General features: G+C 47.3%; 1 protein-coding gene across 3 annotated transcripts in view; it reads left to right on the forward strand.

Annotated features, from left to right (window-relative positions):
• The window catches only part of TC2N (tandem C2 domains, nuclear), a 46,137-nt gene extending 20,445 nt beyond the window's left edge, over window positions 1-25,692 (forward strand). For all 3 annotated transcript variants that reach the window (XM_075614539.1, XM_075614537.1, XM_075614538.1), the window contains 7 exons: window positions 466-541; window positions 1,166-1,266; window positions 3,979-4,095; window positions 4,577-4,768; window positions 12,131-12,245; window positions 12,875-13,074; window positions 24,663-25,692. In XM_075614539.1, the coding sequence (XP_075470654.1) occupies window positions 466-541; window positions 1,166-1,266; window positions 3,979-4,095; window positions 4,577-4,768; window positions 12,131-12,245; window positions 12,875-13,074; window positions 24,663-24,773 (912 nt within the window). In that variant the 3' untranslated portion in view covers window positions 24,774-25,692. The remainder of the gene's footprint in view (window positions 1-465; window positions 542-1,165; window positions 1,267-3,978; window positions 4,096-4,576; window positions 4,769-12,130; window positions 12,246-12,874; window positions 13,075-24,662) is intronic.
• The last annotated feature ends 1,022 nt before the right edge of the window (window positions 25,693-26,714 follow it).

The raw sequence follows: 26,714 nt of genomic DNA on the forward strand, positions 1-26,714 counted from the left end.
CTCTCATCCTCCCTCTCCTCTCTCACTCTTCCCCCACCTCTCTCCTCCTCCCTCTCTTATACCCCCTCTCATCCTCCCTCTCCCCGCCACATCTCTCCCCCTTCCCCTCTTACACCCCATCTCTCTCACACTCCCCCCCACCTCTATCCCCCCTTCCCTCTAGAATCCGCGAGCTCCCTCCTTTTCATGTTTTCTGAGTTCTGCCTTCTTTACCACATTATTAGAATTAGGGGTGTTGCAAACCATTTTAGTACAAGGAAAATGGCCCAACGCGTTTCCTAAAAGTCTCAATAACATCCTACAATGGATGAGGATCAGCAATGTCGTCCAGCTCCACTGCCACAGGCCACGGGGAGACTCTCTTCCTAGTGTATACAGGGCTCATGAAAGGGTTAAGCTAAAAAGTAAATGCATTTCCTAATATTTTATTGGTTTGTTAAAAAAAAAATGGCTTTTCGTTGGCAGAGATATGATTCCGTTTCCAGTGTCAGGAGCAGCAACTCATCAAGGAAAGATTCGCAAGGCAGCAACAGAAGCCTGGGTAAGAGTAACAGGGAAGTACTGTAGCAGAAGCCTGGGTAAGAGTAACAGGGAAGTACTGTAGCAGAAGCCTGGGTAAGAGTAACAGGGAAGTACTGTAGCAGGAGACAGGGTAAGAGTAACAGGGAAGTACTGTAGCAGGAGACAGGGTAAGAGTAACAGGGAAGTACTGTAGCAGAAGCCTGGGTAAGAGTAACAGGGAAGTACTGTAGCAGAAGCCTGGGTAAGAGTAACAGGGAAGTACTGTAGCAGAAGCCTGGGTAAGAGTAACAGGGAAGTACTGTAGCAGAAGCCTGGGTAAGAGTAACAGGGAAGTACTGTAGCGGAAGGCTTGGTAAGAGTAACAGGGAAGTACTGTAGCAGAAGCCTTGGTAAGAGTAACAGGGAAGTACTGTAGCAGAAACCTTGGTAAGAGTAACGGAAGTACTGTAGCAGAAACCTTGCATAACGAAAATCTAAATAGATTTTTCTATGTACATGTATGTCTCTTAATTTGCTATGTACATGTATGTCTCTTAATTTGCTATGCACATGTATGTCTCTTTTCAGTCTGTACACGGCTGGATTTCCCACAATATAAACCAATTGAAGGCACAGAGTATTAAGGGACATTTCTTTGTTTCAGATACTATAACTTTATCGGGGGATGAGAGGGAGTTTGGCCGACTCCATGTGAGACTGCGGTACGTTTCAGCTGTGGAACAGGTGTGGATCACTGTATTACAGGTAAGGACACAAGGTGGTCACTTTAGCAGTTAGCTTAGCGATGCCCGATTCAGTCCAAGAAATGTGTTATTGTACTTTGATGCAAAATATGCACCACGCTTAGCATTGTCTGGCACCAACAAAGGGCACGTTTATGGCTTTATCTATTCCAATATAATAGGGTTATTAGAAGCAGGTACAGGACCGACGCCAGCGTAGAGCAGAAGTCCGTGCTGACCCGCTCAGGGTCTAGTTTCGTCTCTTTCTTTGTACTCCTCGCTTTTGAATATTGTTTTTAATTGTCATTTTGTCATTTTGTCAATTTCCGTTCCTGATACAGCGCACCCTGGAAAACAGGATTTAATGAGGGATTCCCATGAAAAAATAACAGAACCTAAACTAACAGAAAAATATCAATAACTCCTTGATTTTTATGAGCTTTTCTAAAAGAAAAAATGCGGAATCATAACATGAAAATAATCTGAATGCATTTGGAAATTGGTTGCTTTGTTAGAGTGATCACAGCGCATTGCCGAGCGATATAATAACACGCCGAGCGATATAATAACACGCCGAGCGATATAATAACACGCCGAGCGATATAATAACACGCCGAGCGATATAATAACACGCCGAGCGATATAATAACACGCCGAGCGATATAATAACACGCCGAGTGACATAATAACACGCCGAGCGATATAATAACACGCAGAGCGATATAACATGCAGAGCGATATAATAACACGCCGAGCGATATAGTAACACGCCGAGCGATATAATAACACGCCGAGCGATATAATAACACGCCTAGCGATATAATAACACGCCTAGCGATATAATAACACGTCGAGCGATATAATAACACGCCGAGCGATATAATAACACGCCGAGCGACATAATAACACGCCGAGCGATATAATAACACGCAGAGCGATATAACATGCAGAGCGATATAATAACACATCAAGCGATATAATGACATGCCGAGGGATATAACATGCAGAGCGATATAATAACATGCAGAGCGATATAATAACACATCATGCGATATAATGACATGCCGAGGGATATAATAACACGCAGAGCGATATAATAACACATCAAGTGATATAATGACACGCAGAATGATAAAATAACACGCTGAGAAATATAATAACATTCAGAGCAATATAATAACATGCAGAGTGATATAATGGCATGCAGAATGATAAAATAACACGCTGAGAAATATAATGACACGCAGAGCGATATAATAACACGCAGAGCGATATAATAACACGCAGAGCGATATAATAACACGCAGAACGATATAATAACACGCAGAGCGATATAATGACACGCAGAGCGATATAATAACACGCAGAGAAATATAATGACACGCAGAGCGATACAGTGACACGTAGAATTATATAATGACACGCAGAGCGATACAGTGACACGTAGAATTATATAATGACATGCAGAGCGATATAATAAAATGCAGAGCAATATGTTGCAGACGTCTCTGGCAGCAAAGTGGTTAAGATATTCCGGGAGTTAAGGAGTTGGCATTTTATAAAGACGCTAAGTATATAATGTATAATATAAGGGTTTATACTCTGGGCTCGCAGTGGAATAATGTGAAAAATAAATTGCGTGTATTTGAAATATAAGTTGAAATTGTTGCGATTTGAAACCTTTTATCTGAGAGCTTTTTTGGCAGGTGAATGAGGTTACAGGGTTATATCCATGAGTCTGATCTAATTCACATGTTCCATGTAACACGGCTATGGCATCTTTTCAGGGTTTAAGTGACAGTGCCATGCATATGAGAGGTCCGGGGATGTGGCTTCCATCGCAACCACAAAACAAGCCCTAGCTTAATAACCAGCTAATGAATCACCCATCCTCATTACAAAAAAATGTCACAACCTTGATTTATAATACTTTATTGGTATTTATTTCACTGTCCACTTAGTAGAAACACAACAATGTTGCAGCGTGTTGCAGGCTCCAGAGAGTGGAGTATCAGACCCTCCAGCTTTGGGCACATGGAAATAGGTACACTTCAGTTCCTCTGCTACTGTGGAATACCAACGTTTATAAGCGAGCGAGTAACTCTGGCTCCATAACACGTGGGATTTATTACATGCAGAGAGCGTTTCAGGAATAGAGAACACGTGTGTTTCTGGGTGCACAGTATTGCTATATACTGATATATACATAAAATAGGAGCGAAAACTTCCCGATCATTTTTAAAATCACCGATCTTCAAGCTGCGGCAATTAGTGTAAGGTTCTGAGATTCAGCCAATGGGAGACAGGCAGTGGAGCAGATCTTGGCTCTCGCACACAGGCAGAAATAGGTACACCTGGTTTTATTGGGTACGGGGCATACAGATAGGCACACTACCTGCTAAATAAATACAGTTGGAGAGTAGGGAGTATTCCTATCTGGTACCTGTTTACTCCATAAAACACACAGGTTAGCAATAATAATAGCATGTTCTTTTCCTGCTAGTTTTACATAGCGTTTTATAGAGACATTTTGCAGGCACAGGTCCCTGCCCCGTGGAACTTACAATCAATGTTTTTGGTGCTTGAGGCACAGGGAGATAAAGTGACTTGCCCAAGGTCACATGGAGCCGACACCGGGAATTGAACCAGGTTCACACACGGTGCCAGCCAGTGTCTTTACTCACGGAGCTGCTCCTTCTCCTTCTCAATGCGATTGTATTTGTTTTTACTGTAGTTGAAAGATCTGAGTTGGCCTGCAAGCTGTGGAGAGAATCCTAGCATCTATATTAAAGGCATTATTACCTTACCAAAAGCCGTGCAGTTCCGATCATCTGCCAGGGAAGGATCGTCGGTAAGAAATGGCGGGAATATCATTTGGCGTTTTATGCTTTGGCAATTCCTCTTCTCATTCATTGTGTTTGGGTGTAAAAGGATTTTCTATTTCTCTTGCAAAAAGAGGCAATTTTGCTGCGAGCAGATTAAATGTGAATTAAATAATCACATTGCGTAAAAAAGGGGGAGAAAAATGATTTATTTTTGGGTGACTATACTTTTATTTGTGAAAACTACAGGGGAAAGATTGTCAAATATTGTCTCCTCAGGTCTGTGTGTAGGCACCTCCATTTATTGTAATTAAGAATGCGGCTTTCTTATTTGTCATAAAATCCATATTTCTGCGTAATGTAAAAGAAAGCAGAGACTCGGCAAAACTTAATTTCATTAGACTGCTGCTTTGTATGTAACACACAAGTATTCAGCAGTCAGTGCAACGGAGTATTATTCCCTGACAAACATCGGAGACCTGATACCTTTGTTTTCCTGCGATCTTTCAGGATATTGGATTCATGGAAACCTTTGTGTTTGCTATCAAGCTGCAAAGCCTGCAGGATGTGAGACTGGTGTTCAAAATACGCAGTCTGACCCCCAGGAAGAGAAGCATCAGGCAGTGTTCAATATCCCTCCGGGACCTGAGTGAAGAAGAGACTGACCATTGGCTGGATGTGGCTCCGTCCTCCAAAGTATCGGTGAGTAAAATTAAAAGGCTGTGTAGGCCTCTGGGACCTAACTGGAAAGTCTCCTCTGCAATGTATCGCCATTAGAGACGGGCGAAACGGTCACAATCCACGGAATTTCCCGAGCTTTTCATTTAAAATCCGTCTACGGATTGTTCCAGTTTCAATCCGTGCGGATTAATACAAAACTGCCCTCTGATACAATCCAAACGGCGGATCCGCGGAATGTCGGTGATAACAAATAAATCCGGAAAAGACGAATCGTCGTTTATGAGACTGATCCGTGGACCAAAGGAACCGGCCAAGTCCGCAAAAAAATTCTCCCATATCTAATTGCCGTATACTGTATTATATATTAATATCTAAAGTCCTAATGAAGAAATGGGTTTAAACAGAAATGGTTGGTTGAACTATAATTGTGCTAGCGCTGATGTAATTCTTGGTAATACATATCTTTTTTTTTTTAACTCATTTTATTGAGTTTTGAAATTAAACCAAAAATAACTAATATACAAAAATAACAGGTTAAGTGGCATACAATGGATTCATTGTAACTATGGAAAGCATTTAAATGTTGGCATTCCTTACAAAATTAGGCACAAAAAAGAAATAACTTGAGATATCGACTAGTTTGTTCAGTTAGGCTGCGCTTATAGTGCCGGCGATATGACGTCAGGCGACAGTCGCTGTAAAATCAAATAGAGATGACTTCCAGCCATCGCGACCAATCCGTCATGCCGTCTCGTCACGCTTACTATAAGCGCACGTGACGGCGGCAATGCATTTGTTTTGCCGTCGCCGGCACTGTAAGCGCAGCCTTATTGTGGATGTGGGTTATTGTGCTGGTGTTGTGGAAGTTGTCTGGATACTAAATATGAACAATTGCAGAATGGTGAGAAATGTTCACATTTTCTAGACATTTTTCGTTGCAGTCCATATACGGGAGAGGGGTGGGGGTTCCCAGCGGGAAAGGGGGGGGGGGGTGGTTTCCCAGTATACAGAAAGTATAACTTTGGCAGCATGTTATTTTTGTTAAAAAATAAAAGGCACTTACATTTACAAGAAAAAGCAACTTTATGTGATGTTTAGTGAATGTTTATTAGGAGGCACGATGTCATGATTGTGTATGCTAGAATACCTACATTCCACTGGGTGAGCACATTCACTGGTGTTTTGGTTCCAAAATAAACACGTACAAATAAAATGAGTGTTTTGGTTTTGCTGGAATCTTAAAATTAGCAGAAAAAATGTTTTAACATTTTCAACTTCGACCCTTTTTTTTGCATAAAGTCCTTGGGTTTTCTCTCCAACGTCACTGAGATTATCATTTTTTTTTTACTAAGTTTGCAAAGTTCAGATTTGGAACCTGTGACCCTACCCGTCCTTAATATTAATCCTTCTGAGTGCTGAGTAAGAGCACTGCCCCAGAATTACTAGTCAGGTATAAATCTAAGCCTATCTTATAGCCAATTCCCTATAATGGGTGTGCAGCTGAGGCTTAGTAACCTAATACATTGTGCCTTTTAATGTAGCATTTAAATTGCAGGTGTGCTACATATCTCTTATCTCGTGGGCATGGGTAGCAGTGATCTCGCGGGCATGGGTAGCAGTGATCTCGCGGGCATGGGTAGCAGTGATCTCGCGGGCATGGGTAGCAGTGATCTCGCGGGCATGGGTAGCAGTGATCTCGCGGGCATGGGTAGCAGTGATCTTGCGGGCATGGGTAGCAGTGATCTCGCGGGCATGGGTAGCAATGATCTCGCGGGCATGGGTAGCAGTGATACATTGCACACTTGCTGAGCTCCTGGAGCTGTGCTGGTTCTGAATGAAACCAAGCTTACTGCAGCTCTGGTAGTACCGATCATGCACATTATCCACAATCGTTTGAGACTTTAAATGTCACTTCTCCAGATGTGAAGGAAATGGATTTTTGTGTTGATGAAAGCTCATATCCATATACAGTAAAACCTAAGAAAAACTCATGTTAGATTCATGAAATCACGTTTACACATGAAGAAGAAGCCCCTTCTCTCTGGCTCAGCGCATGGGAAGGGGGCCGGCATCACACATGTAGTTATAACATCCCTGTGCATCTCTGGCTCAGTACATGGGAAGGGGGCCGGCATCATACATGTAGTTATAACATCCCTGTGCATCTCTGGCTCAGTACATGGGAAGGGGGCCGGCATCATACATGTAGTTATAACATCCCTGTGCATCTCATTTCTATTGTGTTGGATTTCTGTGGTATTTAGAGACCAAAAAGCCAAAGGTCACTTCTTAATACGCTGAGAAGTGTTTCCCGCGCTGAAGCAGAGTTACAGTAATACACTGAGATGTGTTTCCCCCGCGCTGGAGCAGAGTTACAGTAATACACTGAGGTGTTTCCCCGCGCTGAAGCAGAGTTACAGTAATACACTGAGAAGTGTTTCCCCGCGCTGGAGCACAGTTACAGTAATACACTGAGGTGTTTCCCCGCGCTGAAGCAGAGTTACAGTAATACACTGGGAAGTGTTTCCCCGCGCTGAAGCAGAGTTACAGTAATACACTGGGAAGTGTTTCCCGCGCTGAAGCAGAGTTACAGTAATACACGAAGGTGTTTCCCCGCGCTGAAGCAGAGTTACAGTAATACACTGAGGTGTTTCCCCGCGCTGAAGCAGAGTTACAGTAATACACTGAAGTGTTTCCCCGCGCTGGAGCAGAGTTAACACACTGGGAAGTGTTTCCCTGCGCTGAAGCACAGTTACAGTAATACACTGAGGTGTTTCCCCGTGCTGAAGCAGAGTTACAGTAATACACTGGGAAGTGTTTCCCCGCGCTGAAGCAGAGTTACAGTAATACACTGGGAAGTGTTTCCCGCGCTGAAGCAGAGTTACAGTAATACACTGAGGTGTTTCCCCGCGCTGAAGCAGAGTTACAGTAATACACTGAGGTGTTTCCCCGCGCTGAAGCAGAGTTACAGTAATACACTGAAGTGTTTCCCCGCGCTGGAGCAGAGTTAACACACTGGGAAGTGTTTCCCTGCGCTGAAGCACAGTTACAGTAATACACTGGGAAGTGTTTCCCCGCGCTGAAGCATAGTTACAGTAATACACTGGGAAGTGTTTCCCCGCGCTGAAGCAGAGTTACAGTAATACACTGAGGTGTTTCCCTGCGCTGAAGCAGAGTTACAGTAATACACTGGGAAGTGTTTCCCCGCGCTGAAGCAGAGTTACAGTAACACACTGGGAAGTGTTTCCCCGCGCTGGAGCAGAGTTAACACACTGGGAAGTGTTTCCCCGCGCTGAAGCAGAGTTACAGTAATACACTGGGAAGTGTTTCCCCGCGCTGAAGCAGAGTTAAAGTAATACACTGGGAAGTGTTTCCCCGCGCTGAAGCAGAGTTAAAGTAATACACTGGGAAGTGTTTCCCTGCGCTGAAGCAGAGTTAAAGTAATACACTGGGAAGTGTTTCCCCGCGCTGAAGCAGAGTTAAAGTAATACACTGGGAAGTGTTTCCCCGCGCTGGAGCAGAGTTAAAGTAATACACTGGGAAGTGTTTCCCCGCGCTGAAGCAGAGTTAAAGTAATACACTGGGAAGTGTTTCCCCGTGCTGGAGCAGAGTTAACACACTGGGAAGTGTTTCCCCGCGCTGAAGCAGAGTTAACACACTGGGAAGTGTTTCCCCGCGCTGAAGCAGAGTTATCACACTGGGAAGTGTTTCCCCGCGCTGGAGCAGAGTTACAGTAATACATTGGGAAGTGTTTCCCCGCGCTGGAGCACAGTTACAGTAATACATTGGGAAGTGTTTCCCCGCGCTGGAGCACAGTTACAGTAATACATTGGGAAGTGTTTCCCCGCGCTGGAGCACAGTTACAGTAATACATTGGGAAGTGTTTCCCCGCGCTGGAGCACAGTTACAGTAATACATTGGGAAGTGTTTCCCCGCGCTGGAGCACAGTTACAGTAATACATTGGGAAGTGTTTCCCCGCGCTGGAGCACAGTTACAGTAATACATTGGGATGTGTTTCCCCGCGCTGGAGCACAGTTACAGTAATACATTGGGAAGTGTTTCCCCGCGCTGGAGCACAGTTACAGTAATACACTGGGATGTGTTTCCCCGCGCTGGAGCACAGTTACAGTAATACATTGGGAAGTGTTTCCCCGCGCTGGAGCACAGTTACAGTAATACATTGGGAAGTGTTTCCCCGCGCTGGAGCACAGTTACAGTAATACACTGGGAAGTGTTTCCCCGTGCTGGAGCACAGTTACAGTAATACATTGGGAAGTGTTTCCCCGCGCTGAAGCAGAGTTATCACACTGGGAAGTGTTTCCCCGCGCTGGAGCACAGTTACAGTAATACATTGGGAAGTGTTTCCCCGCGCTGGAGCACAGTTACAGTAATACACTGGGAAGTGTTTCCCCGCGCTGGAGCACAGTTACAGTAATACATTGGGAAGTGTTTCCCCGCGCTGGAGCACAGTTACAGTAATACATTGGGAAGTGTTTCCCCGCGCTGGAGCACAGTTACAGTAATACATTGGGAAGTGTTTCCCCGCGCTGGAGCACAGTTACAGTAATACATTGGGAAGTGTTTCCCCGCGCTGGAGCACAGTTACAGTAATACATTGGGAAGTGTTTCCCCGCGCTGGAGCACAGTTACAGTAATACATTGGGAAGTGTTTCCCCGCGCTGGAGCACAGTTACAGTAATACATTGGGAAGTGTTTCCCCGCGCTGAAGCAGAGTTAACACACTGGGAAGTGTTTCCCCGCGCTGGAGCACAGTTACAGTAATACACTGGGAAGTGTTTCCACGCGCTGGAGCACAGTTACAGTAATACACTGGGAAGTGTTTCCCCGCGCTGAAGCAGAGTTAACACACTGGGAAGTGTTTCCCCGCGCTGGAGCACAGTTACAGTAATACATTGGGAAGTGTTTCCCCGCGCTGGAGCACAGTTACAGTAATACACTGGGAAGTGTTCGCGCTGAAGCAGAGTTACAGTAATACATTATGAAGTGTTTCCCCGCGCTGGAGCACAGTTACAGTAATACACTGGGAAGTGTTTCCCCGCGCTGGAGCACAGTTACAGTAATACACTGGGAAGTGTTTCCCCGCGCTGAAGCAGAGATCAGCTCCATTTAAATGAATGAGTAAATAGTGTTCTACGGCCGGACTTATTAAACTCCATGAAATCCGGGCAAATATCGTGGCGTTGATCAGGAATGGGCGTTGTGTCCTGCGGTTACTGGCGCACTCACGGAACATGCTCTGTGCCATAATAACGGCCGTACCAGGCTTATTATCATGTTATCTTTGTTTAAAGTTGTTACGTCTTGGTGTTACTCCCGGCCAGACACTGAGATTGGGCTTCTGGAGGAGAGGCGTAGAGACGGAAATAATGCAGGTAAAACACTACTGCGGGTGGCGGGCATCTCCAGTCCTCGAGGGCCACCAACAGGTCAGGTTTAAAGGATATCTCTGCTTCAGCACAGGTGGCTCAATCGAAGACTGAGCCCCTGATTGAGCCACCTGTCCTGAAGCAGGGATATCCTGAAAACCTGACCTGTTGGTGGCCATTGAGGACAGGAGTTGGCCACCCCTGCAGTACAGTATTTAATTCATACCTAAACCCGGCGTTATTCCCACACACTGGAGTAGGGTTTTGTCTATTACCTCGGGGTCTGCGCGGGAGCCAGTGATTTACGGGCGTTCGCACTGACGCAGGTTTGTAAGGAGGCGATTCTCGTGCTTGCGGCTCATTTCCATTGAATTTGCATCTCCTTTTTCCTAACGTCCGTCCGTTATAACGCTGGGCTTTTAACGGGACATTAACACAAGTTAATATTACGTAACCTTCTTCAGTGATACAGCTTTATCATTAGTGTGACGTTAACCCAGGTTAAGGCAGGGGTGGGCAACTCCAGTCCTCAAAGACCACCAACAGGTCAGGTTTTCAGGATATCCCTGCTTCAGCACAGGTGGTGCAGTCTTCGACTGAGCCACTGAATGAGCCACCTGTGCTGAAGCAGGCACAACCTGAAAACCTGATCTGTTGAGGACTGGAGTGTCCCACCCTTGGGTTAAGGTAACCTTAAATAGCCTAACATCATTTAGTGAGTCTGCGCCTAAAGGTGAAAAACCTGCACAAGTAACATAGGAAATACAATACACAGCGGTTTTGTTACAAACGAGGCAGGGGCTTATTCCAGCGCTGTGGCGCGTCTTTTAAATATTATTAATATTCCTCCAAAATAAAAAAAACTTACTGCGGGTTTTGAAATCTCGGTGACAGAGAAGGAAGCGATCTCCAGCCGGGCACTTTACAAATGAGATAAAATGCAATACATTTTTGATGACGTAAATACCGAACATACACCATTATAGTACAGTACGGCTGTGACGCGGGAGGGATTTGTGTGGGTGTTTCCCATGGCACACGGGACAGACAGTAAATGACAGCTGTTTGATGAAATGTCCATAAGTTCACTGCAGGAATGTGAGAACTATACGTAGTGTTTGCAGCTTCAGGTACACAAAGGTTTGCTCACAGCACTGTGCAGACATTACAATGTCTCACAGTGCGGATCGAACCTTTGTTATCACTCAGGTCCTATTTAGAGAGCAGTTTTTTTTTTTTTTATTACTTAAATTTTTATTGAGCATTTTCAAACATACAAAATGAGGCGAGCACAACATACTACCTTAGAGAGCAGTTTTATTACTACATGGCTAACCCCTTCACTGCCAGAAGAGAATACTGTGCAGGACGAGGGGGAAATACATGGAAATTGCCCAGAATAATAAACCTGTTCTCAATGCCTATGCTTACCGTCTGGAAGAGGCCGTGAAAACATTTTTTTATGCAAAAACAAGAGACGTGTTTGAGTATAACGTGGTTAAAATTAAAATGGCAACACTTTTTTTAAATTTTTTTTAAGAATAATAATATATTTTGGACCAACTAAATGTGACTACACTCATAAATTATACCCGGAGGGGGCTGTCTGGGTGAGTTCTTGCACCTTAATGCAGGGGTGCTCAACGCCAGTCCTCAAGACCCCCAACAAGTCAGGTTTTAAGGCTATCCCTGCTTCAGCACAGGTGGCTCAATCAGTGGATCAGTCTTTGACTGCATCACCTGTGCTGAAGCAGGGATATTTTGAAAACCTGACCTGTGGGGGATTCTTGAGCACCCCTGCATTAATAATGCATCATTTATATAACTTGCTTAAGGTTCATTTAACCTCTTCATCCCCAAGACTCAGTACTTGTGGAACACCAAGACAACATAATACGCAGTGCAAGTGTTTTATTTGCCATAAAAGAAGTCATTGTTTGGTCTGCCGTGGCCATGTTTATCCTTCTGACCCGTGCTATTTGTCCGGCTGTGCAGGTATGCCACGCTGAGCTACAGATTGGAACCTGTTTCCAGGCAATAAACAGCAGAATTCAATTACAAATTCTCAAAGCCCGGAACCTGCCAAGTTCCTCCACGCCACTCTCCATAAGTACGTAGAACATTATCCTTTCTCTTTGTCTGCTTGTTTCCATGGTTCTTGGCATCTCTTCTCGATTCATAATAGTTTGCTTAACCTCATAAATACCTGAATAGTGTACAACAGACTGCAACACTGCTCTGTAAATACCGCAGCACGCAAACATACAGGAACTGCTTCTGAGCACGAGGTGGTGATAATCAGGGCCAGTGTACCTTGTGTGGAATGGGGTGCTCCTAATGGCTGCCGTGATACATTATGTACAAAACTCATTGCCAATATTTTGTTCAGACATTGTCTGTTCCTCTGTTCCTGATTGCCACATACCGAAACAACCCACACGGCATTTTAAATTGTCTTTAATAATGTAAGACTAGTATTCGTAAGGCAAATTCAGCAATGGTGTTGAAATGTCGGTCTGTGAATGGGTTCCTGGCGTTGTATCCCAGGTTTAGTTGTACGATACGTACAGAAGAGTCAGGTTCTACCAGTGACACAATGCAGTTACTCACTAGTAATATCCTACCCTTAGTGCACTATGTATATAGTTTATCACCTTGGGTACCATGTGAAAAGCACAAAGATGATTGAGACGTGTTCAAGACCCAGCGCCAGTCCTCATGTTTTTGTTATTCCCTTAGACTTCTTTGCGAAGGCTGAAATGTTCAGCACAGAAGGACTGCTCTACAAGAAGAAGACGCGTCCACTGAAACCAACCAACGCTCAAGTCAGTTGGGGAGAAACGATGATTTTTCCCGTGACGCAAAAAGAGCTGGGGATCAACTTCCTAATCAAGCTGTACAGCAGAAGCTCTGTGAGGCGGAAGCATTTCCTGGGGCAGGTAAGGCTGAATTTGCAGAGAATGCCACTACTTATCCATGCCCTACTGTACTCTCTACCAATGGATCCAGCTGCCTGAAAGGTTCATTCTAGCTTTTATCGTGAACAAAACGTATCATCTCCAGCTCATTCCAGGCCACGTGATCTCTGATTCCACATGGAGCCCCGCTGTGCAGTAACACGTGTGTAGTGATCGCGGTCTCTTTGCCTGTAGCCGTGCTGAGAAAGGAACAATATGTCTGCATTCCTATATTCTTGTGTGCATATACTTTATCCCGTCGGACAGACGGACTTTATCCCTTCGGACAGACGGACTTTATCCCTCTGTTCTCTCGCTGCTTCATGTAAACTCCTATCGGCAGCTAGAAACATAGCATCACCAGGACCACTAACCCGGTGTATTCCCATGCTTTCTAAAATAAAACAAACCTTTCTTTCTTCAAAAGCACACAAGGAGCCGTGGTAAAGAACAGAGAATATCAATTTACAGCGGTCCTGGGAAGAATTTGTGTAGAAGGAGGAAATGTCACTTGTATAAGTTACATCAGAGTAGATTTGTTTCTCTCTTTCTTAAATATAACCTATTCATCCATTGAATCCTTACATAGATATTCCGGGTAAACCATTGGCGAGTCTCTATAAAGATTGGTTTGCATTCCGGACAAAGGGCGAGAATCTAAAACCCTCTGGGAGGAAATGGAAGAACAATTGTCCGCTTTGGTCCTGATGTAAATTAAATTGGTGGCTCACGGTTTGAGACCGGGCGCCTCCGTGTGACCTTCGCCACGTGACATTATCTAAGCGCCATAGAGCGCAGGATATACTGATAGATATGTATATGTGTCAAAAAGGACAGCTGCTGCCGTGGCAAATGTATACAACAACAACAGGGAAGCCCAAAGCTACATCCAGTATGACAAAAATACACAGTAAAATACTTATATATTCTCTTTAAAAAGGGTCATTTTATGGAACCCTTTGGCCAAAGCATCGTAAGCCCGTGAGCCACGACAAGGCATGACCCAGTTCACAGGTCCTAACACTACCAGATAAAATACTAATAAACCTCTATTTGTGGGGGTTCTGTTGTTTGTTAATGTATTTTCAGCTGTCTCCGCTGTTGGAGGTTGGTGGCTCCTCCTTCCCAGGGTTTAAGCTCGCCCCTCCCCACTTCCCAAGGCAGCAGGTCCTTTTCATTGTACTGGATATAGATCCAATGTGGTCGTTCTCCCTCCTAATAGAGGTAAATGAGAATTTTAATCCTAAATAGAGGTATATTAGTATTTTATCTGGTAGTGTTAGGACTTGCGAACGGGTGTCTGCCTTGTCATGGCTCGCAAGCTTACAATGCTTTGGCCAAAGGGTTAAACTAAATGACCCCTTTTCAAGAGAATATATAAGTATTTTACTGTGTATTTCTGTCATGTTGGATGTAGCATTGGGCTTCTCTGTCGCTTGTTACATACTGATAGATACTAATAAATAGTAACACCATGGGGGGCCTCTGCATTGCTCCACAACTACCACAGGGGGGACCTCTGCATTACTCCACAACTACCACGGGGGGGGGGGGGGGACCTCTGCATTGCACCACAACTACCACAGGGGGGACCTCTGCATTACTCCACAACTACCACGGGGTGGGGGACCTCTGCATTGCACCACAACTACCAATGGGGGGGGGGACCTCTGCATTGTACCACAACTACCACAGGGGGGGGACCTCTGCATTGCACCATAACTACCACAGGGGGGGGGACCTCTGCATTGCACCACAACTACCAATGGGGGGGGGGACCTCTGCATTGTACCACAACTACCACAGGGGGGGGGACCTCTGCATTGCACCATAACTACCACAGGGGGGGGGACCTCTGCATTGCACCACAATGACCACGGGGGGGGGGGGACCTCTGCATTGCACTACAACGACCACGGGGGACATCTGCATCGCACCACAACAACCACGGAGGGACCTCTGCATCGCACCACAACAATCACGGGGGGACCTCTGCATTGCACCATAACTACCACAGTGGGGGGGACCTCTGCATTGCACCACAACTACCACGTGGGGGACCTCTGCATTGCACCACAACCACCACGGGGGAGGGGCCTCTACATTGCACCACAACTACCACGTGAAAATGTTATCTGAGTATATGAATCACCTCATGTTTACTTCCTGGGCTCCCTTTCTCACATCTCAGACTCCTTAAAGCTGCAGTGCCACGTAGCACCTTGTGTTGAAGCTGCAGTGCCACGTAGCACCTTGTGTTGAAGCTGCAGTGCCACGTAGCACCTTGTGTTGACACTGCAGTACCACGTAGCACCTTGTGTTGGTGCTGCAGTGCCACGTAGAACCTTGTGTTGAAGCTGCAGTGCCACGTAGCACCTTGTGTTGAAGCTGCAGTGCCACATAGCACCTTGTGTTGACACTGCAGTACCACGTAGCACCTTGTGTTGGTGCTGCAGTGCCACGTAGCACCTTGTGTTGACGCTGCAGTGCCACGCAGAACCTTGTGTTGAAGCTGCAGTGCCACGTAGCACCTTGTGTTGAAGCTGCAGTGCCACGTAGAACCTTGTGTTTAATCAGCAGTGCCACGTAGCACCTTGTGTTGAAGCTGCAGTGCCACGTAGAACCTTGTGTTGAAGCTGCAGTGCCACGTAGCACCTTGTGTTGATGCTGCAGTGCCACGTAGAACCTTGTGTTGAAGCTGCAGTGCCACGTAGCACCTTGTGTTGAAGCTGCAGTGCCACGTAGCACCTTGTGTTGAAGCTGCAGTGCCACGTAGCACTTTGTGTTGAAGCTGCAGTGCCACGTAGCACCTTGTGTTGAGAATGCAGTGCCACGTATTATGTGACACTTTCAGTATTGGATTCACGTATCATGGAAACCAAATGTCAAATAACAGCAAATCTCACCTGTTTCCTGCACGTGGCCCCCGGCAGCTGCAGAGAAGCCACGCTCAGCAGCTGCAGAGAAGCCACGCTCAGCGAGGCTTATTACTGGGGCCACAAGTTTATCTGAAATAGAATCCGCGGATTTCACGGCACCGGGTCTCAGGGCATCGGGTCTCAGGGCACCGGGTCTCAGGGCACCGGGTCTCAGGGCACAGGGTCTCAGGGCACCGGGTCTCAGGGCACCGGGTCTCACGGCACCGGGTCTCAGGGCACCGGGTCTCAGGGCACAGGGTCTCAGGGCACCGGGTCTCAGGGCATCGGGTCTCAGGGCATCGGGTCTCAGGGCACCGGGTCTCAGGGCACCGGGTCTCACGGCACCGGGTCTCAGGGCATCGGGTCTCAGGGCATCGGGTCTCAGGGCATCGGGTCTCAGGGCACCGGGTCTCAGGGCACCGGGTCTCATTAGGATTAGAATGGCAATTTGAAGAAAAAAAAACAGTCTCCATTTTTCCTGTGCCCAGGTGTGTAACAGCGCCGCGTCTCGCGGGCACACACTGGCGTCTCTGTGTAACAGCGCCGCGTCTCACGGACACACACTGGCGTCTCTGTGTAACAGGGCCGCGTCTCACGGACACACACTGGCGTCTGTGTGTAACAGCGCCGCGTCTCGCGGGCACACACTGGCGTCTCTGTGTAACAGCGCCGCGTCTCGCGGGCACACACTGGCGTCTCTGTGTAACAGCGCCGCGTCTCGCGGGCACACACTGGCGTCTCTGTGTAACAGCGCCGCGTCTCACGGACACACACTGGCGTCTCTGTGTAACAGCGCCGCGTCTCACGGACACACACTGGCGTCTCTGTGTAACAGGGCCGCGTCTCGCGGGCACACACTGGCGTCTCTGTGTAACAGCGCCGCGTCTCACGGACACACACTGGCGTCTCTGTGTAACAGGGCCGCGTCTCACGGACACACACTGGCGTCTGTGTGTAACAGCGCCGCGTCTCGCGGGCACACACTGGCGTCTCTGTGTAACAGCGCCGCGTCTCATGGACACACACTGGCGTCTCTGTGTAACAGCGCCGCGTCTCGCGGGCACACACTGGCGTCTCTGTGTAACAGCGCCGCGTCTCGCGGACACACACTGGCGTCTCTGTGTAACAGCGCCGCGTCTCGCGGGCACACACTGGCGTCTCTGTGTAACAGCGCCGCGTCTCGCGGACACACACTGGCGTCTCTGTGTAACAGCGCCGCGTTTCGCGGACACACACTGGCGTCTCTGTGTAACAGCGCCGCGTCTCACGGACACACACTGGCGTCTCTGTGTAACAGGGCCGCGTCTCACGGACACACACTGGCGTCTCTGTGTAACAGCGCCGCGTCTCACGGACACACACTGGCGTCTCTGTGTAACAGCGCCGCGTCTCACGGACACACACTGGCGTCTCTGTGTAACAGCGCCGCGTCTCACGGACACACACTGGCGTCTCTGTGTAACAGCGCCGCGTCTCACGGACACACACTGGCGTCTCTGTGTAACAGCGCCGCGTCTCACGGACACACACTGGCGTCTCTGTGTAACAGCGCCGCGTCTCGCGGACACACACTGGCGTCTCTGTGTAACAGCGCCGCGTCTCGCGGACACACACTGGCGTCTCTGTGTAACAGCGCCGCGTCTCGCGGACACACACTGGCGTCTCTGTGTAACAGCGCCGCGTCTCACGGACACACACTGGCGTCTCTGTGTAACAGCGCCGCGTCTCGCGGACACACACTGGCGTCTCTGTGTAACAGCGCCGCGTCTCGCGGACACACACTGGCGTCTCTGTGTAACAGCGCCGCGTCTCGCGGACACACACTGGCGTCTCTGTGTAACAGCGCCGCGTCTCGCGGGCACACACTGGCGTCTCTGTGTAACAGCGCCGCGTCTCGCGGACACACACTGGCGTCTCTGTGTAACAGCGCCGCGTCTCGCGGGCACACACTGGCGTCTCTGTGTAACAGCGCCGCGTCTCGCGGGCACACACTGGCGTCTCTGTGTAACAGCGCCGCGTCTCACGGACACACACTGGCGTCTCTGTGTAACAGCGCCGCGTCTCACGGACACACACTGGCGTCTCTGTGTAACAGGGCCGCGTCTCACGGACACACACTGGCGTCTCTGTGTAACAGCGCCGCGTCTCACGGACACACACTGGCGTCTCTGTGTAACAGCGCCGCGTCTCACGGACACACACTGGCGTCTCTGTGTAACAGCGCCGCGTCTCACGGACACACACTGGCGTCTCTGTGTAACAGCGCCGCGTCTCACGGACACACACTGGCGTCTCTGTGTAACAGCGCCGCGTCTCGCGGGCACACACTGGCGTCTCTGTGTAACAGCGCCGCGTCTCACGGTCACACACTGGCGTCTCTGTGTAACAGCGCCGCGTCTCACGGACACACACTGGCGTCTCTGTGTAACAGCGCCGCGTCTCGCGGACACACACTGGCGTCTCTGTGTAACAGGGCCGCGTCTCACGGACACACACTGGCGTCTCTGTGTAACAGCGCCGCGTCTCACGGACACACACTGGCGTCTCTGTGTAACAGGGCCGCGTCTCACGGACACACACTGGCGTCTCTGTGTAACAGCGCCGCGTCTCACGGACACACACTGGCGTCTCTGTGTAACAGCGCCGCGTCTCACGGACACACACTGGCGTCTCTGTGTAACAGCGCCGCGTCTCACGGACACACACTGGCGTCTCTGTGTAACAGGGCCGCGTCTCACGGACACACACTGGCGTCTCTGTGTAACAGCGCCGCGTCTCACGGACACACACTGGCATCTCTGTGTAACAGCGCCGCGTCTCACGGACACACACTGGCGTCTCTGTGTAACAGCGCCGCGTCTCACGGACACACACTGGCGTCTCTGTGTAACAGCGCCGCGTCTCACGGACACACACTGGCGTCTCTGTGTAACAGCGCCGCGTCTCACGGACACACACTGGCGTCTCTGTGTAACAGCGCCGCGTCTCACGGACACACACTGGCGTCTCTGTGTAACAGCGCCGCGTCTCGCGGACACACACTGGCGTCTCTGTGTAACAGCGCCGCGTCTCGCGGACACACACTGGCGTCTGTGTAACAGCGCCGCGTCTCACGGACACACACTGGCGTCTCTGTGTAACTGGGCCGCGTCTCACGGACACACACTGGCGTCTCTGTGTAACAGCGCCGCGTCTCGCGGGCACACACTGGCGTCTCTGTGTAACAGCGCCGCGTCTCACGGACACACACTGGCGTCTCTGTGTAACAGCGCCGCGTCTCACGGACACACACTGGCGTCTCTGTGTAACAGCGCCGCGTCTCACGGACACACACTGGCGTCTCTGTGTAACAGGGCCGCGTCTCACGGACACACACCGGCGTCTCTGCGTAACAGCGCCGCGTCTCACGGACACACACTGGCGTCTCTGTGTAACAGCGCCGCGTCTCACGGACACACACTGGCGTCTCTGTGTAACAGGGCCGCGTCTCACGGACACACACCGGCGTCTCTGCGTAACAGCGCCGCGTCTCACGGACACACACTGGCGTCTCTGTGTAACAGGGCCGCGTCTCACGGACACACACCGGCGTCTCTGCGTAACAGCGCCGCGTCTCACGGACACACACTGGCGTCTCTGTGTAACAGCGCCGCGTCTCACGGACACACACTGGCGTCTCTGTGTAACAGGGCCGCGTCTCACGGACACACACCGGCGTCTCTGCGTAACAGCGCCGCGTCTCACGGACACACACTGGCGTCTCTGTGTAACAGCGCCGCGTCTCACGGACACACACTGGCGTCTCTGTGTAACAGGGCCGCGTCTCACGGACACACAATGGCGTCTCTGTGTAACAGCGCCGCGTCTCACGGACACACACTGGCGTCTCTGTGTAACAGCGCCGCGTCTCACGGACACACACTGGCGTCTCTGTGTAACAGCGCCGCGTCTCACGGACACACACTGGCGTCTCTGTGTAACAGCGCCGCGTCTCACGGACACACACTGGCGTCTCTGTGTAACAGCGCCGCGTCTCACGGACACACACTGGCGTCTCTGTGTAACAGCGCCGCGTCTCGCGGACACACACTGGCATCTCTGTGTAACAAATGTAATCCGCCAGACAAACTATGCAGAGCTGCTCCGTCTGGGTTTGGTTTTTGAGAGGCAGCCAGAATTCTCTCTGCACCCTTCGTAATCACAGCAAAGTCTGACCTTCTTCCCTTTGCCTTAAGCAGGTGCAGCCGAGTTCTAACCGTGTGCTCACCGCCCTTTATCTGACCGCTAACTAGGAGTCAGCAACCCCTGACCCGCTGCTGGGTATTTATGTGGCATTCACATACTGCCCGGAAGTGCAGCGAGTAACGCGCGGAATTGCTTTATTTTCCTCCCACGGGAAGTCTTTTGTTTTCACATTTGGCAAACCACTACGGCAGGGATGGCCAACTCGTGCTGAAGCAGGAATATCCTGAAAACCTGACCTGTTGGTGGCCCTTGAGGACTGCAGTTGGCCTCCCTGCGCTAGGGGTAACTTGTACTTCCCTGCTTGATGATTGGCGTTGCCTTTAACCCTGTGTAACCCTCGCTATCCCCAGGCTATATGTGCTGTGGCCTGGCCCGAGTCCGTCCTCCCTTAGTACCGCACAATGGGGCCGCCACACCAATAAACAGGGCGAGACTTGTGTATTTATTATCCGGGGCTTTATGGTCCGTGGGCAACCGTTACCCAGCGGCCCTCACTCCAAGAAACCACTCTCACCTCAACACTATATATAGTATATATACAGTTAGGTCTGGAAATAATTGGACACTGATACATGTTTTGTTATTTTGGCTGTTTAACAAAATAAATTAAAGATACAGTTAAATAATTAATATGGGATTAAAGTGCAGTCTATCATCTTTAATTTGAGAGTATTCACATCCAAATTGGAGGAAGGGTTTAGGAATTACATCTCTTTAATATGTAGCCCCCTCTTTTTCAAGGGACCAAAAGTAATTGGACAATTGACTCAAAAGCTGTTTTATGGACAGGTGTGGGCTATTCCTTTGTTATTTTATCATCAATTAAGCAGGTAGAAGGTCTGGAGTTGATTCCAGGTGTGGCATTCACATTTGGAAGCTGTTGCTATGAACCCACAACATGCGGTCAAAGGAGCTCTCAATGCAAGTGAAACAGGGCAACCTTAGGGCATCGTTTTTTAAGGCAAAGAAGTGGAATATTCTGCAATGGCCGAGTCCATTACCCGATCGAGCATGAATTTCACTTGCTGAAGAAAAAACTTAAGGCAGAAAGACCCACGAACATAGAACAACTGAAGACAGCTGCAGTAAAGGCCTGGCAAAGCATCACAAAGGAGGAAACCCATCGTTGGGTGATGTCCATGTGTTCCAGACTTCAAGCAGTCATTGCCTGCAACGGATTCTCGACAAAGTATTAAAAATGAACATTTTAGTTATGATTGTGTTAATTTGTCCAATTACTTTTGAGCCCCTGAAATAAGGGGACTGTGTATGAAAATGGTTGCAATTCCTAAACGTTTCATACAATATTTTTGTTCAACCCCTTGAATTAAAGCTGAAAGTCTGCACATCTATTGCATCTCGGTTGTTTAATTTTAAATCCATTGTGGTGGCGTACAGAGCCAAAATTATGAAAATTGTGTCAATGTCCAATTATTTCCGGACCTAATATATAATGAGTGGTTTCTATGAGTGTTAGAATTCTGTGAGAATTTGCGCATTTATTGTGTGTGTGTGTGTGTGTGTGTGTGTGTGTATACATACACACACACACACACAATAAATGCGGACGCTTCTCTATTGTCCCTTATATTGTCCTCTATTGTCCCTTATAATCCCAGTGTCCAGTTTGGAGCCTTTGTTGTGTGATGGTGTGTAGTGTAGTTGTGTTGCAGCCTGCTATGGGTGAAATATTTGTGTGACGCTTGTATACGTCACAAAGGATACTGTAAGTGACGGGAACAGGTCCCCCGGCGGTCTGTTATCCGTCGCTCTTTAACGGCTGAGCGAGTATCCGCTTTGCAGCGTGTGAGGTGACTAGTCCCTCAAATCCTGCACTGGAGCCCAGGATGCTGCTGGCTGTCTCTACCTCAGGCTGCTAGACTGTCACTAACTGTCTCTGTGTGCATCTCTCAGGCTGACCACTTGCTGCCTCTGTGTCTCTCAGACTGTCACTTGCTGTCTCTCTCTGTGTCTCTCAGACTGTCACTTGCTGTCTCTCAGACTGTCACTTGATGTCTCTCTCTGTGTCTCTCAGGCTGTCACTTGCTGTCTTTCAGACTGTCACTTGCTGTCTCTATCTGTGTCTCTCAGACTGTCACTTGCTGTCTCTCTCTGTGTCTCTCAGACTGTCACTTGATGTTTCTCGCTGTCACTTGCTGTCTCTCAGACTGTCACTTGCTGTCTCTCTCTGTGTCTCTCAGACTGTCACTTGATGTCTCTCTCTGTCTCTCAGGCTGTCACTCGCTGTCTCTGTGTCTCTCAGACTGTCACTTGCTGTCTCTCTCTGTCTCTCAGACTGTCACTTGCTGTCTCTCTCTGTGTCTCTCAGGCTGTCACTTGCTGTCTCTGTGTCTCTCAGACTGTCACTTGCTGTCTCTCTCTGTGTCTCTCAGGCTGTCACTTGATGTCTCTCTCTGTGTCTCTCAGACTGTCACTTGCTGTCTCTGTGTCTCTCAGACTGTCACTTGCTGTCTCTCTCTGTGTCTCTCAGGCTGTCACTTGCTGTCTCTCTCAGACTGTCACTTGATGTCTCTCGCTGTCACTTGCTGTCTCTCAGACTGTCACTTGCTGTCTCTCTCTGTGTCTCTCAGACTGTAACTTGATGTCTCTCTCTGTGTCTCTGAGGCTGTCACTTGATGTCTCTCTCTGTGTCTCTCAGGCTGTCACTTGCTGTCTCTCTCTGTCTCTCTCAGACTGTCACTTGATGTCTCTCTCTGTGTCTCTCAGGCTGTCACTTGCTGTCTCTCTGTGTCTCTCAGACTGTCACTCCCTATCTCTCTATGTCTGTCTCAGGCCGCGGATATAGTGGGTGCGCGTGACAGAGCGCACAGTGTCGCACGCGCCTGTCGGCCGAGCGATCTGTGGCCTGTGATTCACAGCGACGGGGAGGCGTGGCAGAGTGGCCGTGACGTCATGTGAGCGGTTCGCCCTCATTGGCTGACGCCCGCACTTGACCCAGCCATCGTTCGACAAACACAAAATTGTTTGTCTGCTCGAGAGTCGTGCGCTCTGTGGCTGGCCTCATGGAAGTACGGCCTTTTGATTGCGCCGCATACGCCGTCGCGGAGAGTATGGACGCGGCTTCAGAATGGCAGTTGGACTCCCTCTGTCTCTCAAACTGACCGTTTGTTTCAACATTCTCTCTGATTTTCTTCTTATCCAATCCCGTATTTCCTGTCGTGTGTTGCCAGGCAGATCAGGGACAGTCTCTCTTATTACCGCTTTATGTGATGGGTGGTGCTGATTAATTCTGTATTGGTCACAGGTATACGTATATTTGTGGCGGGGGCTACACCTATATAACTTGGCATCTTAACATTTTAGGAAGATGTCCTATTGTTGTGATATTTGATCTAACTATTTCCTGACACAGATTCCAGTTACAGATAAGAGTCTAATCTTCAAGAAGTGACTTTTGGGGGGAAATCGAAACAATTTTCTATAGGGTGGGCACTTTCACTGGTGTTTTTGGTTTAAAATGTTGTTTTCATCTTGTGGTTTTGCTGTAATTCAGTTGGTTTTCAATATTTACATTTTAAGGAACATTTGTTAAAAATCTTAAGTTTTCAAACTTTTTTGAAAAAGTGTCTGTTGATTTCGCTCTCAAACTCAAGAGTTTGCAAAGTTTCTTACTAAAAAAAAAAACATTCTCAGGAGCAGCATTTCTTGGGTTTTGGCTCGAATTTGAGTCGTATTTGATAGTTTTGTTTTCTGCAAATCGACTGAAACATCCGAATGAACTTCAAGGTTGGGATTTCGAACCCGCCATCTTGCTCAATTGTATTTTCTATCTTTGCATTTCATGGAACTGTTTCAACTAATTTGGTTGTTAATGTAGGATTATTATGGATTTTACCATTGAATAAACACAGTTGAAGAAAGGGATTGAGTAGGTCAAATAGCACTTTGGACAAATTCCACTTTTAAATGAAAACCTCTGTGTACACGCTTTAATTTTGCTTTTAATATACTTCAGCAGAGTTACAGGAAAACCAAGCATAACCAATCCGGATACTAACTAGCCCATTGAACTATAATCCCAAACTGCTCCTATTGTTCCATACATCCCCTTCTAATATTGCTTAGCAAGACAGAGGAGCAACATCAAAGCACAATATGTTGATGAAGGAATGTCACCAAATAATGTTTTATATTATTTTAATGAGAGATCCCAGTAGGGATGGAAAGGTTGGATTTGCATTGTGAAATCACGTTGATTTCATTGTTATTTGAATTTGTAATGTGTGTTTTGTACCTTCAACACTTACCCAGCGATAAAACAGCATCTTGATTTATTTTTAAACACCAAAGACAATTATTAAAACTTTGGCCAATTTCAGACAACTGTAACAATATGACTACATGCAATTGACATGATTGATAGGCCTCTGTCTCCTTGTTTTCCAGGTCTGGATCAGCACTGACAGCAGCAGTACTGAAGCTGCATGCCAATGGACGGACACAATGAGCAGCCCAGAGAAGGTTGTCATTAACTGGCACAAGCTGAACCTCTCCTGAAGTTGTAAGAAGCCAAATACAGGACTGTTTGCATGAGCCTGAGCCCAAGACATGACACCGGGACATGTTCTGTATGTGCCAGTGATACACAGAAGGGCATTGGGAATTGGGATTGCTACCATGTGCAGGAGCTGTGCTAATCCGTGTAAAGGAGAACCCTGCCATGGGAGCTGTTATGGAGGACAAGACTTGCCCCAGTAACATTTCTTTAAGGACGTACTGTTGATGACTTATCAATAATAAGATGATGTCAGTTTACAAACAATATCTTTATTAACATATTTTCTTCTACGTTTGTTTTAACGCCCACCCTGCACTCCTTCACTTTATCACAGGTGTATTCTTTATGCCCAAATATGACTTTTGAGCACTTTGTAACAATGAATACACGTTATAAATATTATGTCCAATGAATCTTGATAGAAGGTTACCATATCTTTCACTTTAAGCCCAATGGGTTTCTCAGTACCTGTCTAACCTCTTTATGTATTAAAATATACCTACAAGTGATGCTGCATAAGTTAGGGAAATACCCACAAAAAAACTCCCTGTCTGTTTCCTAAGCACTCCCTAACCCTCTGAGTGCAGTGTGTCATAGTTACCCAAATAGAACCAGAGCACCAATAGATAGGTGTTAAGTTTCAGTTCCGAAGCGTAGACAACTTATGTGGGACCCACATTAATTCAGAATCTCTGCTTTTATTTTATCTTGACTCTTTCAGTTCTATCTAAATATATATTAAAAAAACAATTCTGTAGAAATACATAATAAATTATATTAGAAACATTATCAGAGGACGCGTTATCTGGTAAGAGGCTTCCCAATGTAAATAAAAATGCTAAATAGAAATTGCTAGTAAATGCATGTTCTGTTAAGTATTCAATAAAACGAATGTGTCAAATAAACTGTTTATTATAATATTGCTAACCATATTTAACAGCTGTTACTAAATGACTGAGTTTTTTTGGACAAAATATTGTATAACTATTTGGTGACAAAACATATTCGCCCAACCCGTGCCCTCGGGTTTAACTCCTACAATTCTCACGTTAAGATACCGGTGGAAAAAATAGCACAATACTGTATGTACCAAAAAAAGAAGTCCTGTAGAAAAAAATGGATTTTCCCCTCTAATAAATCCCCAGTTCCCTTCGTGGGCGACTGATCAATAACTGAATAATTGGAAAATGAACACATCAAAAAAATAACATTAATGTCACAATTGCTTTTGAACGACTAGATTATCATAATGACATCAGAAAATGATAGTGATTCCTCAAAATCACCAGTTCAGAAAGTGTAGGATGGGAGTTACATATATGTGCGTGTATATGGGGGTGGCTCTGCAATGTGTCACAGGCAGTAGTTGAAGTTAAAAGTTAGAATTTGGTTTCAGCTGAGAAGTGAAGGCATCTTTATTGCTACCACTTAACAACTAGAAGCTCATTTCGTAGTGCACTCCTAGGCTTTTAAAACTTAACATTTAATTGGTAATGGGGATAAAATAAGTTCTTAACACAAAGTGATAGTAATAAATACATATAATGTACAGTGGCGGGAGGGAATGAGGAGACGATAGATGGCCAGGGTATATAGTCTGATATGCTGATGCCTAATAATACAGATCAAAAGCAGTGATACCTAATAGGCCTTGATGGGAAAGTGGGTTACTCAGCTGGGAAAGCTCAAAGGTGCTTGCCCTGTGTATGTGTATTGTGTGTCATGTGGCATAGCGTACCGAGCACCCAACCTGTATTGATAAATAGCCCAAATCAGTGTGCTAGTCCTAAGTTTAATAAATATAATGTTATGGCTAATAGATATAATCTACCATATTGAAACTAGTAGATATAATCACTGTATGTGCAACTCAATGACAGGTTGGTGGTACGTGGATTGATTCTGCGCCCAATGACATTTAACAATCACTCTACACAGAT

Source organism: Ascaphus truei, chromosome 9 (genome assembly GCF_040206685.1).
Source record: "Ascaphus truei isolate aAscTru1 chromosome 9, aAscTru1.hap1, whole genome shotgun sequence".
NCBI classification, from domain to species: domain Eukaryota; kingdom Metazoa; phylum Chordata; class Amphibia; order Anura; family Ascaphidae; genus Ascaphus; species Ascaphus truei.